This window comes from Martes martes (assembly GCF_963455335.1).
Source record: "Martes martes genome assembly, chromosome: 1".
Lineage (NCBI taxonomy): Eukaryota > Metazoa > Chordata > Mammalia > Carnivora > Mustelidae > Martes > Martes martes.
In genome coordinates this window covers 160,364,874-160,389,284 of record NC_137888.1, presented here as the reverse complement: position 1 = coordinate 160,389,284, position 24,411 = coordinate 160,364,874, and the positions used below count along the sequence as shown (strand labels likewise).

General features: G+C 53.1%; 1 protein-coding gene across 2 annotated transcripts in view; it reads right to left on the bottom strand.

The window, feature by feature from the left end:
• Nucleotides 1-24,411, bottom strand: part of EEFSEC (eukaryotic elongation factor, selenocysteine-tRNA specific) — a 251,213-nt gene that overhangs the window by 61,989 nt on the left and 164,813 nt on the right. For both annotated transcript variants that reach the window (XM_080811411.1, XM_080811412.1), the window contains exon 5: nt 926-1,582. In XM_080811411.1, coding sequence (XP_080667537.1) covers nt 926-1,582 — 657 coding nt within the window. The remainder of the gene's footprint in view (nt 1-925; nt 1,583-24,411) is intronic.

Here is a 24,411-nt window from a genome sequence, read left to right as displayed (position 1 = left end):
CCACAGCCAGGGAGGAGTGAGGTTTGGACATTCTCTCCCCATCTCTTTAAAGCCAGGAGGCAGGGATTCCCACTGAGACCTACAGTGAGAGACAAGGCGGGGGGCGGGGGGGACGGGGCCCACCGGACAGAAGGCAATTCCAGGACTTCAGGACCTCCTTTGGGTCTAGGCTACTGCATTTGCCCTTCGCTCACCCATGGCTCAATACCTGCATCCAGTGTTGACACCAGGCACCTTAGGAAGCCAGCAGCCTAGCCCTCCCACTGTGTCCCCTTTCCACTGTGTCCCCTTCCTGGACCTTCCCACCTCTTGCCCTCCGACACCCCTTGCCACCATCATTCCCCACACCCCCCACCCCACAGGCTGAGGACCCGCTTGGCCAGGCCCCACCCCCCAGGCTAAGGACCCGCTTGGCCAGGCCTCCCCTACAAGGACCAGCCATGCTCCCTCTGTTGATGTGACCCAGCAGCCACCCTGCCTGATGAAGGCTCAGCTCCTACTGAGGGCACGAGAGCGAGGGCCTGGTCATCAGCCTGGGAGGGGTGAGGCCCGGCCTCTTACATGGAGCTCAAGGAGGCCACTGACAACACTGGCTTCTGGCCCAGGTGAAATGCTGCTGGTTGCAACAGTTAGCGTGAGGGCTGGGGGCTGCTCTGCCCTACACAGCCACCTCCACCCCTGAAGGAGACGGGAGCAGGTGCCGTGGGGCTCCCCTGCCTTGGTGCAGGCCCCGGCTCTGTGACTGAGGGCTAGGAGAACGCAGGCCAGTCAGCCACTCTGGGCCTCAGTTTCCTTGTTTTAAAACCTCAGAAGTTGGGACCAGAGGCCTCTGAGGTCTTCCTGGTTCTCATCATGGACTCCAAACATGTTCATCCTGGCCACCCGGGCCCGACAAGTTAGGATGATGGGTGGAGGGACTGCTTACCCGTTCTACAAGACCATGTTTGTGCTTCAGCTTATACACTTTCAGCCTGGGCAAGAAGCTCTCAGCATAGTCCTTGTCCTCCAGGCCGTGCAGCAGGACGCCGTGGAAGGCCAGCCGGCACATGTTGGCATGAATGTCCGCATCTAGCCTGGAGCCAATCACCAGGCACAGCCGAGGGCAGGTGACAGGCTTCTCAAATTCCACAAGGGCCCACTGCTGCCGTGGGCAGTGGCCTTCTGCGGCCTGGCCCGTCTTCTTGTCAGTCTCATCACTGTCCGTCCCCGCTGGTGCCAAATCCTTCTCTAGGTACTGCTCCTGGAAGAGGTATTCTCGAGAGAAGTTGAAGGAGTCCAGCACAGGCTCGTGGTCAAAGCTGTCGGGGGCAGGGCTGAAGAACATCAACCGGCCCATGACCGTCTCATGGCCCACCGTGATGTGGAACTTGGCTTTGGTCTGCAGGGGCGCCCGGAAATATGGGATCTTCTCCACAGAGATGATGGCTGCGTGGACAGTGTGCAAGGACTCGGGGGCACACACCAGGCCGCGCTCCAGCAGCTTGGGGTCAAACTGGGTGACGCAAATGCCCAGGCGGTCTCCCTGCATGGCTGAGGTGACAGGCATATGAAACATCTGCATGGACTTCACCTTTTTCACCACCTGGGGGGCAGCAAAAAAGAAAATTCAGGAAACGAAGAGCCTTGAGGCTTGCGGGGAGGGCCTCCAGCTGGAGAAGTCCCCATCCCAGGACTGCCAACACCAACCCGGCCCCGGGCATGGCACCCCAGAAGAGCTCTGGGGAGCTCAGACTCCCCCTGGCCAGAACAAGCTCCACCCTGCAAACACGAGGCTCGTGGGTTCCCCTGGTCCAGGATGCGGGTGGTGGTCACAGCAGCCAAATCCTCAGCTACCTTAGCTCCCTCCGTCCCTCTAGTCACTGCTCCACCCCAGACCCCATTCCAGCACTTTCTTGCCTTCAGCCCTCTGCAGAGGCTTGTCACCACATGCAGAATGGCTCCCCCAGGTCCTCAGCCTGCCAAGCTATAGCCATCTGTGCCAAACCTCACTGCTCGAGAAAGTCTACCCTGACCCACAGTGGGTAGGGTCTGTCCCTCTCTCTTTGGTGCGACTCCAAGTTCCTCTGAGTCATACAGAGCCTGCTCTGCTGTCACTGCCTATTCTGTGCCAATCTGCCCACGAGCCTGTGCGCTTCTCCAGGGCAGGTCACACTGAGGGACTACAGTGTGACAGGAACTGTTCTGGCGGTGGGAACAGAGTGAGAAACAGCAACAAAACTACAAATACGTTAACGTTAACTAAGTTTGTGCTGATACAATTATGAAGCTTTGTGTGTCAATATATAACTAACATAATTCTATACATATAATAGAGTACTATATTACATATAATATGTATACATATATAAAATTTATAGAGAAGGCCTAGCATGTAAGGGGAGGTCTGGCTTTTCAGAGCGGTGGCCAGGGAAGACGTCTATAGAGGTGGTGACTCAGCTAAGACCTGATTATAAGAAGTTATGTGAAGGTCCAGAAAAAGAGAGTTCTGAACAGGGGAACTAATGAATGTACATGCCCAGGATGGAGGCTCTGTGGGTCTGAGAAATAAACAAAGAGGCGGGAGGGCTGCAGCAGGGAGGGCAGGGAGGGCAGGGAGGAGAGGGCAAGCTGGAAGTGGCAGAGGAGTTTAGGCAAAGGAGTAACCTGATCTTATCTCTGGAAACCACCACACCAACTACTACACCAGGCAGATTTCTGCACCCACAGTTCGTAAATCAGGAACAGACATAGGAAAGGCTCTAATAAACGTTTGCGTAAATCAATGAACATTCCTACTAAGATCCACTGTCGGAGAGATGAGATCACGCTTAGCACAGCAAAGGAATGGGTAATGTATTTCAGAGAACATGCCGTCGAAACTGGCTCAGTTAAAGACACTTTGGCCTTCAGGTTGTCGAGCACCCCCATCTGCAAAGCCTGGGTGTGTGGAGCACTCGTTTTCTCCTTGGATAAAGGGAGAATGCTGAGCTGCTCCGGGCGCAGGAGGCCAGGCCCTTTCCTGGAGAGCCATAATACTCAAGTGTTTGTTTAAAGATCATTAACTACCTAACCAAGAGGTCAGGGGGCAGAGAAAGTGAGAAGTGTGGTGTCAAAAGCCACAGCCAAGATCAATCAAAGAGAAACATAAAACATCTCTGAAATGGTCTACAAGGGCAATGGGAAACTAAGATTTTCAGGAATGCACCTCAGAGTAACTGGAGAATATTATCTTACACTAAGCGTCTGCCCAGCGAGGCAGGCCCCAAATCACAGCTCTTCCCCCCTGCCACCCACCCCAGGCCTGTAGCTGCCCGGTGAGCTGTCCTCTGGCCCCCACCCCACCCGTCTCCCTTCTCCAGGCCAACTTTCTAAAACATGTTGGATGATGCAATTCCCTTGGCACCGACCACTACACGGGCTCCCCTCTTCACATCACTACTTTCAAACCTTTTGGGCGTAGCTGTTGTGAGCAGGCAGAGCCTCTGGTCATGTGAAATTCTATGGGGAATCAGCCCCCTGGCCGCCGCCCTCCCACCCCCCCACACTGGGGAAGCTGCTCAGGGAAGGTCAGGGGCTCTTGACGTCCCCTTGGCTGCCCCATCAAGGACTTCTGCTTGCCTGGCTTCTCCGCATGGCCTGCCCCACATTCTCCCAACACCTGAAGCCACAACCAGGGGCAGCTTGAACAATTCCCTACATACAGAACCACATGTGCATTTTGCCTGTGAGGACCCTTCTCCCTGGGACTTCTTCCACCTGAAATTCCTGTTCATCTCAGGAGACCTCCTGGAACAGCTTCCCTGCTCACTCCAGACCGAGCTGGTTACTCTGCTTGAGTTGCTCTGAAGCTGACTTCCTGTGTTGCCATCGCTGCTTCATGGTTCTGCAAGTCTGTGCCTCCGCGTACTTAAATTACGACAGAGTAAATATCTGTGGCCCCAGCATCCACCCTGAGAACTAAAACATCACCGATAACTTCACTGTCCTTCTGTGTTCCTCCCACATCTAGGTCTCCTGCCCGCCCCCCAGCTGGAGGCAACTACTCTCTTGAATTTGGTGTCTGGCATTCCTTTCTTTTTAGATATACGTGTACACGGTTGTGCAGAGGCTCACTACATATGTAGTACATATGCCTAATCAATACTTCGCTTTGTTTTCTGAGTGTTTGAACTTGGGAGTTTGTGCCTGTGCCGCCTACACCTGCAGCTCATTTGCTGCTGATGCTGTATGTCACACAGCACACACAGACCCCCACCCATTCGGCCTCCTGTCGATGCGCACCTGGGTCATGTCCAGTTTTTTTGCTGGAAAACGATGCAATGAATTCCCTCTCAAACCAGAATCCTGCCTGATGCCCAGCACAGGGAGGGTTCTGGAAGACGGGGGCCCTGGACCAGAACTTCTGGGTCAGGGGTGAGTGAGGGCTCATGTCTTCTAGATAAAGAAAGCACCAGTGTACACATCCAGCCACAGGCCAGAGACTCTCGATGGATCCGTGTCTTCTCCAACATCTGTCATGGCCAGATTTCTTAATATTTGCCTATCAGACTTGCTTATTTCCCCCTTTTAAATCCAGGTTCCTATGGCTGCATCTTGGGGCCTAGCGTAAAGGGCGGCTGACAGACGCTGCTTATGGGAGACCCAGTGAAATCCCCAGGCCATCCAAAGAGAATGGCTGCATCTCATTCTGGAAGAGAAATGCCCCCATGGCAAAGAAAGCACGGAGCAGAGATTCCACAGCGGCCAGGGCCTGAGCAAGCTCTTGGTGTTTCAGATGCTCCCCGGGATCGCAGCCCCCCACCCCCCACTGTCAGCCCCACCCCCACTAGCAAGTCCATCTCCAAGCAGGCTTCATTAAAAGCATGTTCTTTTCAACGGGGCTTGTGTTCTTAGGACTGAAATAATAAAGAATGCCTTAAGAGGGAACCGTGAAGAGCAGAAAGACAAATAACTGTGCAAATCAAGATTTCAAGGGCCCAGACAGGAAATTGTGAAACAGATAAAGATGGGGACGGGGCGGCGAGGCACGACTGTGGGCTCTGGTGGGGGCGCACAGCCGCGTCAGCACACGGACTCGCCGACAAGCCCCCATTCTATAAGACAGCCTTCAAGAACATAAGAGACCATGGAGGACACCAAAAATACGGGAAAGCAGTTTTGCCAACTCCAGAACGGGGGGAAGAAACCCAAAACAGGCTTTCCTTTCATTTATGGGCCAACTTTGAGAGAGTCCATCCATCTACTCAACAGCTCACTCGGATTTACTGATATTCAAGTTGAGTGGCAGAGGGCATTCACTCAACACGTGTTTATCAAGCTTCTCTCACGGACCAGGAGGCATAGGCCCTGCAGTGATCCAGGGTGAGCAGAACGGACTCTGGAGTCTACTGCTGGGGGTCGGGGAAGGGGTGTGTGTGTGGCAGCTTATAAAATCATCAACCGATAAATGCAGATTACAAAATCACGGCGAGGTCCTATGGGAGAGAATAACTGGGTGATGCACTCCTTCCTGTGTCATCAGGGAGGGCTCCCCAGAGGAGATGGCACTAAAGAGGAGACCAGAGGAGTAGAAGAAACCAGCCACAGGGGCTCTGGGCAGAGAGAAGAGCAGAGCAGGTCTGAGGCTCTGAGGTGGGAAAGAACGTGGCCTGAGGTGGGGTGGGGGGCTGGGACTGAAAGGTGGTGGGCTGGCTGGAGGGGTGGGGGCTGGGGGCAGTGGCATCTGGTTGGAGACATGGGCCCACCACCTTTACCATGAGGACACTAGAAGCCCCCCGGTGGTAGTGGGGGCCTGGGGTTGAGCAGAGGAATGACACGTGCTCTCACGCGCTTTGACAAGGTCACTTTGGCTACACGGTGTGGAGAAATAAGAAAGGAAAGAGGAAAAGCAGCAAGGAAGGAACCGTGCAGTACCATGCTGGGGTGTGCTGACAGACCGGATGTGGGAACGACAGAAACACGGGCACATGAGGACGGACTCCCCGGTCCCCGCTGGAGGAACAGCCTTGCGTTGCGGGGAGGAGGGGTGGCTGAGAGATCCGTGCCTGGAGAGGCCTTCGAGGCAGCTGGCAGCAGGTGAGCACAGAGGTCAGAGCTGCAGGAGAGGTGGAGGCTGGAGGGGAAGTCAGGGGCTGGGAAACAAGACTCACACACCTGCCTCTAGCCTTTCCACCTGGAGGTCTGGTAGGTACCTCCAGCCTCCCACATCTGAGACTCCTCTCCCTCCTTCTGTCTCAGAAACGGCAGCTGTGTGTTTCCAGCTGCTCTTGTGAAAATTTTGGGTCCACCTTGACTCGTACACATACCCAGCCATCGGGTGCTCTAACAGGCTTCACCTCCCAAACAGGGCCAGTGCCCAAGCCCGGTTCTCTGCAACCACTGCCCACGCTGGTCCCAGGCCCACCTGGCTTTGATAACTGCCCCTTCCCCGGCAGCCTGTTCCCCACAGAGCAGCTTAAACCTAAGACAGGACTCTGCACTTTCACCTCCAAGCCCTTTACTGGCTTCCCATCTCACTCTGCATAACTAACGTCCTTGCTAGGACCCCAAGGTCCTACAGTTGGCCCCTGTCATTTCTCTTGACTTTATTCGCTACAGTTCTTCTGTAGCCTCTATTCACGTCACTTCAGTCACATGAGCCTTCTTACTTCTTGCTCCTGAGACGTGCCAAGTGTGCTTGTACCTCAGGGTCTTCACACATGCCAGTGCCTTTGACTGGGATGCTCCTCCCTCAGATGCCCTATTTCTCTTTTCCTTGTCTCCTTCCTGTCTGCTCAAATGTTTCCTTCTCAGAGCCCATCCTTGACTCCGCGATAAGAGCTCCCCATCCCTGTCTTCTTTTCTTTGTTTCACTCTTCTTCATAGCACTCGTCGCTCCGTGACGTATCATATATTTGTTTACTGGCTGTCTATCCCACACTGGACTCTAACCCCCATGAGGGCGAGGGTGAGGGCTTTGTTTTTATTTTCTTTAACTTCTGTGTCTATCTTCAGTGCCCAGCACAGTGCCAGACATATGGATGCCCTCGACACCTATTTGTGGAATGAATGAGAGCAGCCACGGATGGGTGTGGCACTGTCCCTGCCCTCAAGGGAGTTCCAGTCTGGGTCTGGGATGCATACCTCCAAAAAGGCACATGGAGGTACACAGCCATGCTATGGGAGCAGGGCTGGCCCCAAGGCTAGCTAGGGGTTGGGATGTTCTAGATCACCCAGGGGAAGGAGCCTTCCAAGCCTCTCCGAGGGACTCAGGTCACTCTGGTGGGGCACAGTTAGGACAGCCGTGAAGAAGGCAGGTGGCAGAGCAGGGAGGCGTCTCTGTGTGGGACCGCCAGGCTGGCCCATTCCCTGAGCTCAGCTCAGACAGGGGACAGTGGCTGCCGCGTCTCTTCCTCTTGCCCTTCCCCTCGTTCTGGCACCAAGCACTTCTGGGGAAGGGAGGATGGACCCACAGAGAGAGGGAGGAAGGAATACATCAAGCAAGCAAACAATTTTTAAAACTCAAGTTCATGCTTGCTAAGCAGTTTGGCCCTTTCTGACTAACAAAGAGGCTTTACCATCATCTGGGTCAGTTATTCTTCATGAAAACCCTATGAGGCAGGTCAATATTTTTACATTCAATTTTATGGATGAAGAGACAGAGGTTTTGGATGTCTCCAAGGTCACAGAGCAAAGAGGCTGAGACTTGGGACAATGAATGCGGGGACTGCAAGGCAGGCCTGACATCCTGCAGCCCAGTGCCCGGACCAGCTGAGCAGAAACCATGCCTAGGCAGCTGGCGCTGGGGGCAGAGCGGCCCTACCCTGTCAGGCTGCTCCAGGTCTGGAGTACCCACGATGGGGATGCCCATGGGGTGAGAACCAGAAGGATGGCTCCAGGGAAGGGACAGAGGGAAGACTCCACTGTGAGAGGACTCTGCTCAGGAGTGGAGGGAAGCTAAGGAGAAGCCAGCCTGCCCTGAGACTCGGGAGTGGTGGGGACAGGGGCAGCTCAGTCCCTCCCTCCCCCGGCCCAGGCTGCTACGACTGCCCTGGCCACAGTCAGCGAAAGCCTCCTCCTGGCCAAGCATGGCAGGCAGTCTCAGACCTGACTTTTCAACTGCTCTGCTCCCTCCTAGCCACCGGCGTGTCTAGGTTTGGGTAGCACGGTGCTCGGCACGGGACAGACACTAGGTAACTGTCTGCCGATGGAGTAGATGGGAGGGCAAAGGAACCCTCTGTGTGTTCCCAGGCCTGACACGCTCAGTTACCCCTCCTGGTCTCCTGAGCATCTGAAGCGCAGTTACCCAGCATCCTGAGGACTCTGTAGGGTGCTATACTCAGAAGGACCTGGTCTCTGTTTTGGAGCCTACTGAAAACCTCCCAAAGAAATTACTCAAGGTGGAGGCATAGAGCGTCCATCTCTGCTCTTCGTGGCACCCTGTGTGGAAGAGTGGTACCCAGCTAACGCTGGACTTCACGATTTTACCCCATGAGCTGTACGGAAGGTGCACGGAGAGACACTTGACATTGGTTGGATACCTACGTGTGATGATGCTCTACAGACCTGAGCAGCCTTTTCGGTGGTTAACAATGATCTCATTTTAGAGACAAGGTAACTGAGGTCCCCAGAGGTTAAGACATTCATCCACAGCATCCAGATCTACCCACCAGGAAAACCCAAGTTCTTTTACTAGATCTTGCCAGAAAAACCACCATGGAAGTCCAAATGAGTTACCATCACTGCACTGAGGTTCCCTCACATGCGGGGAGTCCTCTGGCCGCAGTCTTTCTGCGAGGTAAGAAATGGAGGGGCCCGACGACATCAGAGTACACTGCAGAGAAACAGCAGTGTTTAGGGCCTGCTCAGCATTCTACGGAATCAACAGATGCTTGACAGGAGTGGACAATAGCCTGTGCTTAGCAGTTTTTCTGATGTGCAGAGATTTTTATAATAATGGTCCTGGCTGTAATGAGATTGGACCTCTATTATCCATTTTCGTTCCACTAATGAGCCTGGAAGCTCCTGGCTGTGCCAAAGGCGAGGGTCGGGGCCTTGCAACTTCATCATTACTTAATAAAATGTAAATCGGAGAGGAAAAGAAACACACAAGGTTTGACACTAATAAGCTTACAGCAGGATCAGTTACTTCAATTCAAAGAGGTTCAGACCGGAGGGGGAAAAATGAAATAAGCTTTTAAAGATCAGTCTAGGTTTGGCTCCATCAGACCTAACCAATTTTGTTTAATAAGGTTTCAATTTGGCTGCTCTTATTTCTCCCTCTTCTTCGAGCTAGGCTGGGGACAGATAAGGCATCCCCCTCATCCCACCCCCGCCTAATGCATTAATTGCATCTCGTACAAAAAGCCAAACTCGGGCCTCTGCACAAGGAGAGGGCAGCGTGGGCCCCCGGGGGCTGCCAGCGCCTCCCCTGCTGGGACCGACCCCAGCTCCCCCGGCACCACCTCTGGGACTGTGAGAAGACAGCACCACATGCATCCTGGGGACTCCATTCTCACCCACTTGTTTTTTAGAGAAATGGAAACCATCCCAAAAGGTACGGAGAATCAGATGACATCAGAACCACCTGTGTTCCCACCACCTGAGACTGACCACTAAGACCCTGTCTCTCGGACTTCATGTTGACGGCTAGCTGAAGACCTCTAGTCCCATTTTCCTCCTCGACTCCCTGCATTTACTTTCATCCTTCTATTTTATACACTTTGTCCCATGCGTGTGTTCCTGAATTATATATTTGTTAGTTTATACTAATTGTCCCAAATTATTGCTTCACTCCCACTTGTCTCCTTCCTTCTGTATTATGTTTCTGACATCCGATCTTCCTGGGAAAGAGAGACCCCCATCTCTGTATCTATTTAGCATGTATCTATCTAGACAGAGATGCTGCTATCTCTGTACATGTCTTTTTGACTACTGTGTGGTATTTCTTCTAGGAAAGCTCCCACCTTTTACCCATGCCCTCACTGATGGACACGAGTTGCTGTTTTTGCTGCTAGAGATGATGTTGAGTAACCTCCTGTACACGTGGCCCTGTCCACACACGCAGCGTTTTTCTAGCATGGCTATCTGGGTGGAAGGCTGGCATGGGGGCCACAGTCCAGTGTCGCCAGGTCTCACCGACTGCTTTCTGAAGTGGGCTTCTACCCACACGGGCAGTGCAGACCCTTGCCAGCACTTGGTACCGTGGGCTTTTCAACTGTTGCCAGGCTGCTGGATTAGGCATGGTGTCCCACTGCTGTCTTTATGTGCATTTCTAGGGCCAGGCTTCCTCAGAGTCTCTGCTGCTTCTAGTTCACCTGAGATACATTGTGAAAGCCCCTTGTCTACTGAGACCCTGCCAGGCCCCAGGGGCTTCATGGACATGCTCCTGAGCCCACATGGCTCTTGGAGGAGGGGCGGGGAGGAGATGAGGGGCAGGAGATCTGGGGAGGCCCCTCCTCGCCATCCTGGCTCTCCTCCTGGGCTCCCTGCCCTCTGAGCATCAGTGCCAGGAAATGTAGTCCTGGCAGCACTTGACACACTTCTCCCACCTGGCTGTGTCTCCCACCTGGCTGAACAGAGGTGGGATCTGTTCTGTGCAAAAATGCCACTGGGGCCTCAAAAAGAGACCAGCTGTCCCCTGGTGAAAGAGGGGAGGGAGCCAAGGAGAACTTCCTTTCCGAGATCCCTGCTAAGAAATAAAGAATGCCCTATATGAAAAGGAAAAGAGGATCTTCAGGAGCCTGAGGGCCCACAGAACTACCCCCTGCAAAGACCCAGTTCTAGGGTCAGAGATGGAATGGGGCTTTTGCTGTGTGCACGTCTGCCTGCTCCAGCTCTCCTCCTGGTGCCGGGGACTCAGGCCAAGTTCCCAGCCCCAGCAGGGCCCACGTGCACCTTCCCCACCTGCACACCTCTCCCACCAAGACCAGCCTGGGTTGCCCGCTCAGGGTCTTGGAGCGCCCTACACTGTTCCTCTTGGCACTCGCAGCACCTTATGGTCATTGACACCATGTGCCTGTGTGTTCTGTTGTCTTCCACGGGGCCACCGTGCCACACAGACAGCTGCTTGTACATAGGCTGGGTTTATTCTGCTTACCTCTGGTCTCCCACAGGGTGCCTGCCACATGGAGGGCAGCCAGGGAGGAAGGGAACGGATTTGGTTTCCTACCACATGGCCCAGCAAATGCCCCCGCTCCTCCACAGCAACCTCGCCAACAAACCCCAGTTATGAACCTCCCAGTTGCTGCAACAATGGAGAACCGTAAAAGTGACAAGGGGCCTGCCAGGAAGCTTTATGCTCCTCCTCCCAGCCACCCTCCACGCATTTGTCATCCCATAAAACTTTAAATTGAATTACACCAATGTTTGAGTCTTCTGTTTTCCATACAACTGGGGCTTTAATTGTTTTTAATGACATCCCTGGGCTTTTTGGGGGGTAAGGAATCCTTGGGAGGCAAGCCAAGGGAGCCAGCTCTGTCTTCAGGGCAGGGCTCAGAAAAGCCGCCTGCGGAGAGCAGAGCGTGACCGCACCTGTGCGTGTGGGCCCGCACAGAGAACCCAGACAGGCTTGGGTCTCAAAGGGGTGGGTCCCAAGGCTCCCCTTTCCTTCAGCCCTCTGTGAGTGCTCACCCTGCCCCATGACCCCTGCTCCTGGTGAGTACACCAGGTCCTGTGTTCTAGCTCTGAGCTTTGGGCAAGTTTCATGACCTTTCCAAGTCTCAGTTGCTTCATCAGTAAAACGGAGCTAATACATCCTAGGCCACCGGGCTTCTGTGAAAGCTTTAAGGAGGTGGCATGCACCCGCTATCTAGTGGAGCAGCTGGAGAGTGCCAAGTCCTCAGTGAATGTGGTGGCTTCAGCCCCAACTCATGGTCCAAACTTCAGACTCTGGCTTCTTCCTCATCCTTTAAAAGTCCCCATTGCCCATAAGTGGCAAATCCTAGAATACTCCTGCCCCATACCTACAGTTTCTTCCCATTCCTGGTCCCCATTTCCAACACAGACTCCCCCAACAGTCACCCTTCCCCATGTGTCTGCCAGGCCAGCCCTCTGGTAGAGAGCCTGGGTCCTACAATGCCCTTGCTCAAGCCTGCCCAGGCACTAGGTGTCACGTTCCGCTGGCTGGCACTCAGCCCAGCCCTCCACTCCAGCCTGGCCTCCTTCCGCGTCTGTGCGCCAGCTCACTCTGAGCCTCTGCTCCTGCTTACTTAATGCACCTTTCACAGTGGCACCCTTCAGGGTCTGCTGCCAACATTGCCACCTGCATTCCTGCAACACACATATTAGTAGCACCTGCTAGCAGGCAGGCCTTTCGCTTGACAGCAGGGACATGCGGGAAGCCACGGCCTTTGCCCTCTAGGATGCCACACTCACTGTGGGGAGCAGGTATGTAAAGCACTACTTCGAACATAGTGCGTTGAGTGCCACGAGAGGGGCTCAGGGGGCCTGCAGAGAGGGGGTGACATCTGAGTCGGATTTTGATGGATGATGTCGTGCGAGATTAGGAGAGAGGGAATGGCATGGGGAAGGGGTTATGAGGAAAGTACAAGGAGGTGCCGAGAGGTGTGGGCAGAGTTCTATGGTGTAGGGTTCAAAACAAGATGAAGCTGATGCTGGGGCAGGGCTCTGAGGGGGCAGAGGCCCCTTCTTCCCATCTGTGCAGCTTGTCCTGATGAGGCAGGGCCTGCCAATACAGAAGGGATTCGGGAACGGGCCGTGCAATGGAGTTCCAGGAAAAGCAAGGCTGGGGTTCTCACTTCCGGATGCCTCCCAGAGAAGAAACCTGTGCACGTGAGCACGAGACCTCCATGTAGACTGGGCGGTGGGCCAGAGCCCATCCATTGCACATGGCACATGGCAACAGCCAATATGAAATGTCCATACTCACAAATGCGTGCATTGGCCAGGCTCTATCTGTAGTGACAAGGGAAGCCAATACTGGGCAGAAACAGAAAAAGTGCAAAAACCACATGACATGTTACATTCACAAAATGGCATCATGTACTTTCACATAAATATCTGTATTGCATAGAGAAGGGTTTAGGATACACTCAGAAGAATCAGCAGGGGTCTCCTCTACACTGGAGGCCAGGATGGGTATGACAGAATGGGCCCTTTCCCCTTTGTGGAAAGTTTCACTTTTGGGACATGCAGGCATTCATAAACTGGTTATATAATTGAAAATTAATTCTTCAAAAATAAAAGACAGACATTCTAGTCAATTAAATTTAATACATTCAGGTTCCAATCAATTCACTCAACCAAGACTGACAGTGCGCTCTGAGCCAGACTCTGTGAGGGTGCTGAGCCGGGAGGAGCAGTAAGCGGAGGTGGGCAGGGTGGGAGGGGCAGCAGAAGAATGACAGACACACTCCCGGGTCTCCACGCTGAGCTCTGTAACCCCAGACTTGAGTCTCACCTTCCCTAGCAACACCCTGAAGCCACAGTGGCAGGACGTGAAGCCAGCAGGCCCCCTAACTAAACCTGGCCCAACCTCCCTTCTCCACATGGGGAGACATGGGGGACTCTGCCTAAGGCAGCTGGCCCAGAATGGGAGACTCTCATTTCTCCTAAAACCTATGGAAATACTCACGCCACCTGCCAGGAGGGGGAGGGCAAAAGAGATGATACAAGATTCTAAGCTCCTACAAAATAAAAGGGAAACGTGGCACAAAGGGGCATGAGACCGCTCCGAACAACTCCAGCTCTGTGCTGCACCCAGACCAAGAGCCAGCTAGTGGGGGTGGGGAGTGGGGTGACCCCACGCCAGGCCCAAGAGATAGGTACTCTGAAGACACTGAACTGTTTGGTCCTCAACCTGAGCCAACCCACCTTCACTCCACCCAGGTGCCCGAAGGGAAGTGCCTGTTCTTCAGGAAGTGGCCTGGGGACAGACACACTGCCCACGACCACAACTCTCGTGGCCACCCGAGATCACCCTGGTCCAGGCCTTTCTAAAAGGGCTGTTTCTTCATTTTACATCTAAGAATCCCACCCCTAGGAAACTCTCTGGAAGGCAAAGATGGGTCCCTGAAATATTCCCTTCACTTTTCTTCAGGATAACCACAAGACGGTGATGACCCAGCTGCCCAACAGTAGACAAATGGCTAAATGAACAGCAGATGACATGTCATGTAAGTAAATACATGAGACGATTTTATCAGCATGGAAATATGCTCTCTAATACTGGATAACTAATCAAGGCATAAAAAATACTTCAAATATAACCTTAACTGTAAATAGCAGTTGCCTCTGGGTGATAGGCCTCTCGGTGAGTTTTGTTTTCCAGTTTCTTCATACTGCATAGAGATTTCCAGAGTGACCACGTGCTACTTTGATTTAGGAGGAAAGGCTTTGAAAAACCTCAGTTGAAGGAAAAAGGAAGGCTCCATCCCACTAGGCTGCAGCAATGTGTCACCTCTGCAGAAAGACCATCAGGTTCCTTCCCCAGCCACACGCCCTGGCCTGGACTGTATCAGGAGGCATCCCACGGCCGCTCTGTGTGTTCTCACCCAGCCTCACGACCACCCCGCCAGCTTGGTGGTGCCGTCATGGCCACTGGACAGATGAGGACACAGAGTCAATAACCTGCTGAAGGCCACTCGGTGGCAAACGGGGAAACGAGGATGCAAACCCAGCAAGGCCTAACTGTGAAGGGCAAGCTTGGTGGCCTACAGCTCGGGCGACAACTGAGTGTAGAGCACAGAGGCCCGGCCCTGGGCAAGTGCTCATGGGATACCTTGGTGATGGCAGAGGCTACGACGTAGGGGCGGCAGTAGTGGCAGTGGAGCCCAGGTCCCCTTGGAGGACAGAAGAAGGCCACCTTCAGACAGAGAGCAGGGAAGGTGGGGAAGGTCTGGGGCTGGGCCTTGCCTGTGACAGGGAGAACTTGTCTGACTGGCCTCTCACTTTCTGTCATGAAGTCACCTTCTAATGACAAAACAAAATCAAAGTAAGGTCCATCCAAGGAGGAGAGGCAGACTCATGTTTGGAAATCTTAAAATAGTAATGGGAAGGGTATCCCATACCAAAGATTTTTTCCTCCTTTCTGTTTCTGTACACTATTCTGTGCTTTCCAAGTTTGTCTTTAGTCTTCAGTAGTAGAATGAAAAAAAAAAAAGACTTTGAAGGCAAACATCAAATATCCCATTTTTCAACATAAATACATCACCTAGAATTAATTCCACCAACAATGATGAAGGTTCTGCTGTGTGCCAGGCCGACCAAGGCACTGGGCCTACAGCCTTGTACTGCTTATGGGCAAGCAGGGCCGGGAGCTCACCCTCAGGCAGAGCAGGATGGAATGGGCCAGGAGCTGGGTGTCCAAAAATAGAGGAGCAACTTATCCCCGCTCTGGATCCTTCTTTCCTCCTCCTTGGGATCTCTTAGGGAAAGCTCTCAGTTCCACAATGGAGTAAGGAGCCCACTGACCCATAGGAAGCCTGCATTTTCCACTGGACCTGAAGCCTTGAAGATAATCCCCATTCCTTAGGGGAAGCCTCTTGCTGAGATGTCAGCAGGCCAAGGTGCCCACGATTCCCTGAAGACAACATGACGTGCTTCTGCCTTTCCTAATTGCAGAGAGCAAATGGAGGGCACTGCCTGAAAATTGTCTGCTGGATGCACAGAATCTCTTGGAAGTCCTAAAATTTTATACATTAAGATTCATGGAAATTTTTGTGTTCTGGCCGTAAAAGATCCATGTTTCTTTTAATCAACTGAGCTGCCCAGGCGCCTGATCCATGTTTGTTTTAAATATAAAAATAAAGTTTGGAATTAACTGCCCTTATGGAAACATACTCGCTGGCCGTGGCAAACGGTGGCATTTGTCCCAGCACCCTGGCCCCGGAGCAAACAAGGCACAAGGGAGGGAGGCACTCAACTGAAGGGATGCGAGCGCTTGAGGGCCTCGGGAAAGGCTCAAAGGGGCAGCGAGAGGCTCAGGCACTCACTGGCTGACTGCCAGCCCCAGAGCGCACGGAGCTGTGGTGGGAGCCCCCTGCCCTTGAGCACCCGTGAGCACCTGCACGCTGCCGAGGGAGGTGCTGGTATCTGGAGATACACACCTGCCATCCAAGCCCCCACCTTCTACTGCATGGAAGGAACATGATCATCCCAACCCTGGCCGACCCTACTGAGGGGTGGGCTGGCATCTCACCTGGCAATCGTCCAAGGGATTTTTGAGGGGAATGCCTGTCTCCCAGCATTTGTCCCAGGGGCTGGCCTCGGAAGGTAGTCCTATGTGGCTCCCAGTGCGGCAGGAAGCACTCCAGCTTCACAGGGAACCATGCTGGCCAGATCTGCCACTTCCCAGCTAGGGGAGAGCCTGGCCCCTTTACCACTGAGCCCCGGCTTCCTTGTTTGTGAAGTGAAGATGACAGCGCCTGCAAGGCTCCGGCAAGAACTCAAAACGACGTGAGTGAAGCCCAAGCACAGCACCTATCACTCAGGAAAGAGCTGTTACGATTCAAGGAGGGAAACTAAAAGACCCGGTATGGGGGGAGTCAGTTTGGGGGGAGCTGCAGAAAATGGCACCTGGAAGGTTCGATTGCTCCGGCACTTCAGGTAACAAAGGTCAAAGGCTCTTATACCCAGGCCAGGCACTACAATCGCCAAGTCACCAGCATCCGTTGCACAAAGAACTCCAGCCAGAGCCAGAAAGCCAGTGGTCTCAGCCGAGGCACGTGGAAGGCCCTCAGTGCTGCTGCGCCTGGCCCTCAAGACGCCATCCTGGGGAGGAGCTCCCCAAGAAGCTGGGTGGCCCAAGGGACTCAGAGCAGGCGTGGTGGCTGGCAGCAGTTTCAGTTTCCATATGCCAGGGATCACTCCAAAGGCTAAGCTAGGGGCTGACAAGTGTTTTCCTGGGTATCTGGAGAGATTTATCTCACACGAACTACTCCTAAGTGCAGACTCCAACATATATATACCTTTTATGCTGAGCTGAGAGAAACTCTTCTCCAAACGCTATTATGAATTTGTAAGTGCTCGCCCAGAAAGCAGGTTGGGGGGATAACGACATTAAACATTATCTGACAAGTTTAGGAGCTGTTGTTAAAGTTAACGAAAATCAGTTTAAACGTGTAAGTGAGAACTTTGGGAAAATGTCAGGGAAGAAGCTGTCCCAGGGAGGGATGGAAAAGTGGCACCCTCCCAGCTTGGAGAGTCAGAGCTCCCACAAGGTGATAGGTGTAGGCCGGCAAAGATGGACAAGAGGAACTGCACAGGCAGAGGGGGCGTGCAGGGCAGAAAGGGAATCCAAATCACTCTTGCTCTGCCAGCTCCAGACCTGAGCTCCCCACCACCCCCGCTCCTCCTGAGCTCAGTGCCTGGGCCCCGGCTCCAAACCACCCACCTCAAGGGCCGGGGCGAGGCGACGCACCGTGACCAACTCTGCTCTGTCAGAGCGAGGGTCACACGGAGACAGCCCGTGTAAAACGATGAGTGTGGCATCGTAAGGGGCAGACACTGCTCAGTAAAGCTCAGTCGCTCACACTACTACTACTAGACTATTTCATCCTTGGTAAGTGAGGATGAGCCCCCCAACTTCACTGAGATGAAATCAAAGAGAGGATTCAAAAGAGCCACATGAACGCAGCTGTTAGCTCAGCTCCCTCGAGGCCTGTGCACCATGGCTCGCATACTTTTCTGTAAAAGGCCAGACAGTAAATATTTCAGGCTCTGCCTGCCCTGATCACCTCTGCTGCAAACCACTCAAGTCTGCCATTCTGGGACAAAAGCAGCCATCAGCAAAAAACTTTATTTATAAAAACAGGTAGCAGGCTGCGGTCCGCTGAGCCTGCTTCGTGCTGAGGCCCGGGTATTGTGAGCTACACCGCCAAGCACGGAGACCCAGCCCTGTGCCTGCAGCAGCCAGACCCGTGCCACTAGGTGCCAGAGGGATGGTCCCAAGTCCAGGTGTGAGTGGCAGAGCAGGCCCGCAGGATGGGCATGGACTCAGCAGGCACTTTCTGAGCACCCACTCTGCTCCAGGCACATAGGACAGAACGGGACACAGTCCCTGTGGTAGAGGGGTAACAGCCCAGTGTGGGGAGATGGCCATACAAACAACACATGGTGTGAGATTCAGCTTCAGTCTCCTCATCTGCAACCCGGACACAAGAAAAATACCATGTCTTGCAAAGCAGCGAGAGAAAAACGGGAAGCCCCTGGTTGGGTGCTGGAGTGATTATTATTCTCACCCGTCTCCTAGGAAGCAGGAGGAGAGGGCAATCCACTTGAGATGACTTTCAGAAGCTTAAGGGCATAAGCTTTGTGCAAAGTCTGTTTGGGGTAGAACGGGTAACACACAGGCCAATGTGAGTCATGTTCTATCGCAAATAAAAATCGGCCCATGAATATACATAATCCCCAAGGTAATTCTCCCAATCTCACAACGGTAATGGAGCCACCCTCGCTCACTGAGGCATGAATATTTACCGTCCTCTGGCTTTACTGCTCTCGATCTGGGTTCAATTTTGCAAATTAAAATGAGGGCTGTGTGGATAGAGAGATTACAGGAGAGCCTCCCGAAGCCTGCTGTCCCCGGTGAGGGAGCCGGGCAGGGTAAGCAGGCTCCTGCCCGCTGGCCTGGTGCTTCTGCCTTGAGGGTCAGAAGCCACAGAAGACGGGCTGAGGGGTGGCAGGGGGGGCCAGGACCTAGGAAAATACACAGAGTGGGAATAGGAACAGCACTTAGAACGGAAACACGTTCCAGGTGGGAAAGGTGGGAAAACACCCCGGGCTTTTCTTTCTGATGGTTGAAGAGAGTTTCTGAGTAGGCTTGAGAGTGGTAACTTCATAACCAGACAGACCTGGCTTCAAACCCGTGTCGAGGAGTTGAACCTGGGGCGTGTCATTTGGCCTCTCTGGCCTCAGCATCTCTACAAAGGCATTAAATGTCACCTTCTTCTCATGGCCGCTGTGAGAATCTGGATGTACCTGCCAGGTGCCTGGCCCAGAGGGCTCACTCAGTGGCCACAAATGGATAGCCCATGCATGTGGCGCCTGTCAGAACACGTGCTGTACAGGAGGACAGCACAGGGGAGATGGCCCGCAACCTCATGGGCAAGGACCAGAACGGCTCGGCAGGGGCGGGGATGCTGGCCAAAGAGGTGATGTTGACTTGCAGAATGGCGGCCGCTCTCGCCTAGGGTGGTCCTGGCACAGGGGCCGACCCACAGACTGGCTGTGGTCCAGTCAGGCTAAGTAAATGCCTGCAGCGAGGCCAGCGAAGAAGGGTCCAACACCTCCCACCAGGCCTTGCTGGTAGAGGGGGCGAGAATAGTGTTCTGTGCCTTTTGCTGTCCTGGGTGAGGTGGGACAGTAGGGGTGGGTGGGGAGGAAATCAAGTGGCAGGGCAGGGATGGAGGTGCTGTGACAGGGAGCTCAGGGAAGCTGCTGGCCTCCTACAGACACGGGACACCTGCCTGCCCACCACAAAACCTGGTTCCCTGGAAACCAAAAGCCAGAGATAGAGAGAGTCACTTAATCTGGCTCAGCTAATCTCAGGGCTCTGAAAACCCAACTGGAACAAAATCTGTGTGAAATTCAGTCCAGAAAACCTTTGCAAAGGACAGCACTACCATTTCTTGAGCATCTATTGTGCTTCGGGTATCCAACGAGGCCCTTCCCAAGCATGCCCTTGACTCACGACAGTCCGTGAGGGAGGGATTCCCAGGCAGCTTTTAGGGCCAAGGAGCCAAGGGCTCACAGACTTGCACAGGTAGTCAAACCACCAGAAAGTGCCAGGGCCAGGCTGGGCACACCAGGCCACACAGCCCCGTTTGAGGAGGAGGCTGCTGTAGGCCTTACACTATGCCAGGTCTAAGGACACAAGGACGAACAGGACAGAACCCTTCAGCCGCCTGAGCTTCCCTCCACCTGACAAACTGCTGCTGTGCACTGTGGCAGGGGCTGTCCCAGGGTGGCAAGGAAGGAGCCATGGCTACCATTTGGTAGGGAACCTGGAGCGGAAATGCAGGGAGGAAGTGACATTTGTGTGGGGGCCCTGAGGATGAAGAGGGCAGGATGCACACCCATCAGGAGGCAGGGAGAGAGCATTTGAGGAAGAGTGGCTGCTGCTGAGGCTGCGGCAGGCAGGGCAATGCCCCACAGCTCACACCAAGTTGCTGAAACTTTCGGCCGGTGGCAGGAGGCGGCCACGAGATGCTGTCACGCAGAGGTGGGATATGATGGAGTATAAAAGTCAGAAAGGCCCCCGAGGTAGCACACGTGAAGAAAGGGCTGGAGGGGAAAATAGCGAGGGCAAGTGGAGCAGACGGAGGAACTGTGACTGGCAGACAGAAGGCCGGCTCCAGGGGTGGGGCCTTTGTCCTGTTCGCCAGTTATATCCAGAGTGCCTGCCATGCGTCTGGCACACAACAGATGTCAAGTCAATGTCTGCTGAGTGAACGAAAGAACAGAATGGGAGTCTGAAGTCACCCAGAGAGCACGGGCCAAGGCCTGGGCCGGGGGAGCACACCTAGCAGAGTGTGTGTGGGAGCGAGCAAGGTGCACTGCTTCCTCGGGGCTGGCGATGGTCACTGTGGCCGGCCTCGTCCCTGACGCCAGTGACACGTGCCGATGACAGGGTTCCCGCTGTGCTAGTGAGGCCTGGGACCAAAGGGTTACTTGCCACACTCGGAAAACCCTAACCCCCAGCCTGACTAAACGTCTTCTATTTTTCTTTCTGCTTTCTTTAAGACCCCAGATGTGTTCTTGCACATCAAAAGAGAGCAACTTATAAAGTTAAACTAAATCAAGGGCTTTTGTTCTGAGGCATCGTTGCTGAACTAATTATTCCTGTATGTTGTTTAATGAAATAGTGGTGCCATATATTAAACCAGTTAACAGGATGAGCACATGAGTTACAAGGAAGGTCGGGGCTGGGATTATAAATTTAACTTTTTCTTAAGAAGAGATGAAACAAACCACTCAACTCCCCGCTGTTGTATGTCACGGGAGGGGAAAATGATGGCACCGAGCAGCGCTGAGGGAGGGCCGTGCCCTGGTTCACGGATGCTGGCGGCACCGAGCCGGGCGGTGGGCGGAGGGCCCCAGCCTTCTGGCTCCCAGCCCCGGCTCCTCGGCACCCAGCCCCTGGGCGCGCACAGTGCTCACTCATCCCCGCCCCGCGCCCCCTAGGTCCCACGCCCTTCAGGCCTACATGGCAGTGTGCCTGCAGGTCGACTGGCCAAGCCAACAGCCGCCCCGACCGACAGTCAGAGAGCCCTAACGACACTGCCCACACGGAGGGGCTGTGCAGCATTTCCAGGGCTGGAAACACCCGGAACAGTCTGCAAGTCAATCGTGCAGGATAGCGAAAGAGCAATGGCATCTCCTTTTTGTGGATCACAAAGCAGTGCATGAAGACAGAAGCCACAGGTGAAGATGCCACTGCATGTTAAGTGAACATAACAGTGCATGTAAGAGAAGCCCATTTCGGCCTTTTATTCCTAAATATGTGTATGAGCATGCGTGTTTGTGTGTGTGCACGTGTGTATGCCGTATGTAGATAAAAAAGGGTAGGGGAGCATGCTGTTGACATTGGTTTTTTCTGGGGAAGAGAATTTTAGGAAACTTTAATTTTCAACAGGAGGTGACGGTGTATTAACTCTGCAAAAGTATGCATTTCTATTATAATTGAATAAAGCAACAAATAAACATCATTCTTCAAAAAATAAAACCACATACACATACAGCAATACCTCTGTGCCAGAGACTAGAGTTAAGAGGGTGATTGAGAAGGGCTTTCCTTTCTCAGCAAGGCAAGAAGCAGTATGATAAAAGATGTATTTCATGGATTACTTGCATAAGGAAAATTAATTTAGAACAATTTAAGAAAGAAAACATTTAACATAAACATAGCATTATGCAACCAATAAAAACAGCAACTAACCAAGAGCTTTGAAAAATATGGGACATATTTGTGAAACAGTGGTGTTAAAATGCATCAGAAACAGTGACATGATATTAAGTAAAAATTAAATATCGTGATCTCCGCTATGCAAATATAGAGCATATAATCATAGGAAAGTGAATTAAAGGAAATTCATATAAAAATGATCACTAGAATTACGGTCAATTTTTTTTTCCTTATTCTTCTCTGCATTCTCCCCATAGGCATGCATTGCTTTTATAATCAGAAAAAAAGAGGTCATCAACTAAGAAGAAGAAAAGATGCTGAAAAGTATGTCTGAGCCAGGGCCCACAGTTCCAGCTGCCCTGGCAGTAGAGGTGGCCCTAGAGGCACAGGTAAGTGTATGGGCTCCTAGAAATGGATCCTCGCCCTTCAGAGCACTAACACTATGTGGGGATCTTGGGCCAAGGAGGACTTCTGCCAAATGATTGATTGGCTACAACACATGGTGCCATTGGCAGACTGACTCTCCTCCTCCTTCAGAGCCCACGTCCTGCCTTCTGGAAGCACGAAGCAGAGGCTGCAGCAGCCAGAGCTTGGCCCTCAGCCCCGGCTCCATGTCCTGCAACTTGCCAGCCACAGGACCCTGAGCAAGGGGCCCTGTTTCCTGAATGTAAACTATAAGAAGGTCCCATCTCCCCATGACCACAGACAAATTTAACTGCCATCCTCAACTAGAAGATCCTGGCACATGGATGAAGCTACGTACTTGGTTTTTCTGTAGATAATAAGAGTGATGTGCATGAAGCACGTACCACACACTTGGCCTTGGGCTAAGAGAGTGCCCTACAGGCAGTAATGCATCACAACCCACACCAATGAGGTAGGTACTGTTATTTTCGATGTTCGACAGCTGAGAACAGTGACTGCCAATACGCATCCTATCCCAAGTCACAAAGCTAGGGAGGCACTGCCTTTTATCCAGAATCTACGATATGCCAGGTGCTTAATGTGGGCATTCTCACAGCAATGCTGTGATGAAGAAGTGATGTCCGGGCAGGGCACGAGACCTAGGGGCGCTACTTGACTTGACCATGCCCACGCAGCCAAGAAATGGTAAACCCGAGATTTCGACCAAGAGCTGTGAGTCCAAAGCTGATGCTCGCCCCAAGTACGCCATCTGCCCGGGGAACTACCTCTTTGTAGAGGGGCTTAGAAGTCTTATGGCAGAGCAAGAAAATTGTCTCCTGAGTCTTCATTTATAAAAAGATACAGCTAAATGGTGAGGAGAAAGGAGAAGAGAAGAGAGATTCAAGAGGGCCCTTCCCACTTGACTGTCCCGCAACCAGGAGGTGCTGGGAGATGAAGCCTCGCCCACCAGCAGCCCTGCCTGTTGTCTGCACCAGGTCAGGACTTGAGGTGAGGCGGCAGCCTGCCGCAAGGATGGTGGCCCACCCATCTCTCAACTGTTCCTCATTAGCTGGAGCATTCCGCTTTTCAACAACCAAGGACGCCTCTGTCCCTCCTTAGAGGGCGAGGGCGGACCCTCTTCCGAACACCAGTATTTCTCTCGGTGGGTGCTCACGCCAAACAAAAGCTTCCCTATCCCAGTGCAGTCTGGTGACACGGAGGCACATGGGAGTGGCCAGCAGATGGAGAGAGAAAAGGGCCTGGCCCGGGAAGGGGCTCTGGGCCTGGAGAGTGGGCACGGCGGACATGAAACTCAGGCCCAGGGCCAGTTCCTCGAGCTGTAGTGCCTTCATCTCAGAGGGAGAAGGCCTGTGACAGCACCTCCTTCATGGGGTTGTCTGGCATGAAAGCAGAAGGAAAGAGGCAGAAATGGGTCTGGATCGGCCACGTACTGGTGTGGGGGTGGTTCTTTCCCTCTTCTGAGGGGAAAGCATTTCGTTCCTCCTCTGCCTTTTGGACTCTCCACTTTGCAGCACAGCCGCAGCCCCAGGAGTGGGCCGGGGCGACCAGAGGGAACCGCGACTACCGTGGATGCCATGCAGGGTGAACATGAGGCATTCCCTGTGGGCCGGGCACTGCCCACAGGCCCACTTTTGTGAACAGCAAAAGATCAAATTTCTGTAGAAATAACTACATTGTTAATGAATGAAGGAACCATACAATTAAAGAGAATCTCGCGGTTAATCCTTTTCTAAAACATATTACCATCTTCTTATGAGACTTCAGTCTGAATCCAAATTTTAATTTTTAGCATTTTCTTTGAGAAAGATCTCCTACATTATACATAATCTTTGTTAACTTATTTCTCCAATTAGTTTACATTATTGTGTAGTTTACAGCCTTACCTAGACTCTTTAAAAAAACACAGAAGCTTTACTGAGTGGGTTCTTCCCCATGAAGAATGTTGCTGCCACACAAGGCCTCCCCAGGGCACCGCCATGCTGGGACAGCGGACAGCCCAAGTGGAAGGGCGCGGCTGAAGGTGGCTGTGGGGTCCCAGCCCTCAGACCCCATCCGTGCAGCTGCAGGGATGCGCAGAGCCCGCATGCCTGTTCCTGGCCGCACATTTTCAGACTGGAGTTGAGAATTCAGAGGGTCAAAACCAGCTGTTCTTGTTTTAAGTG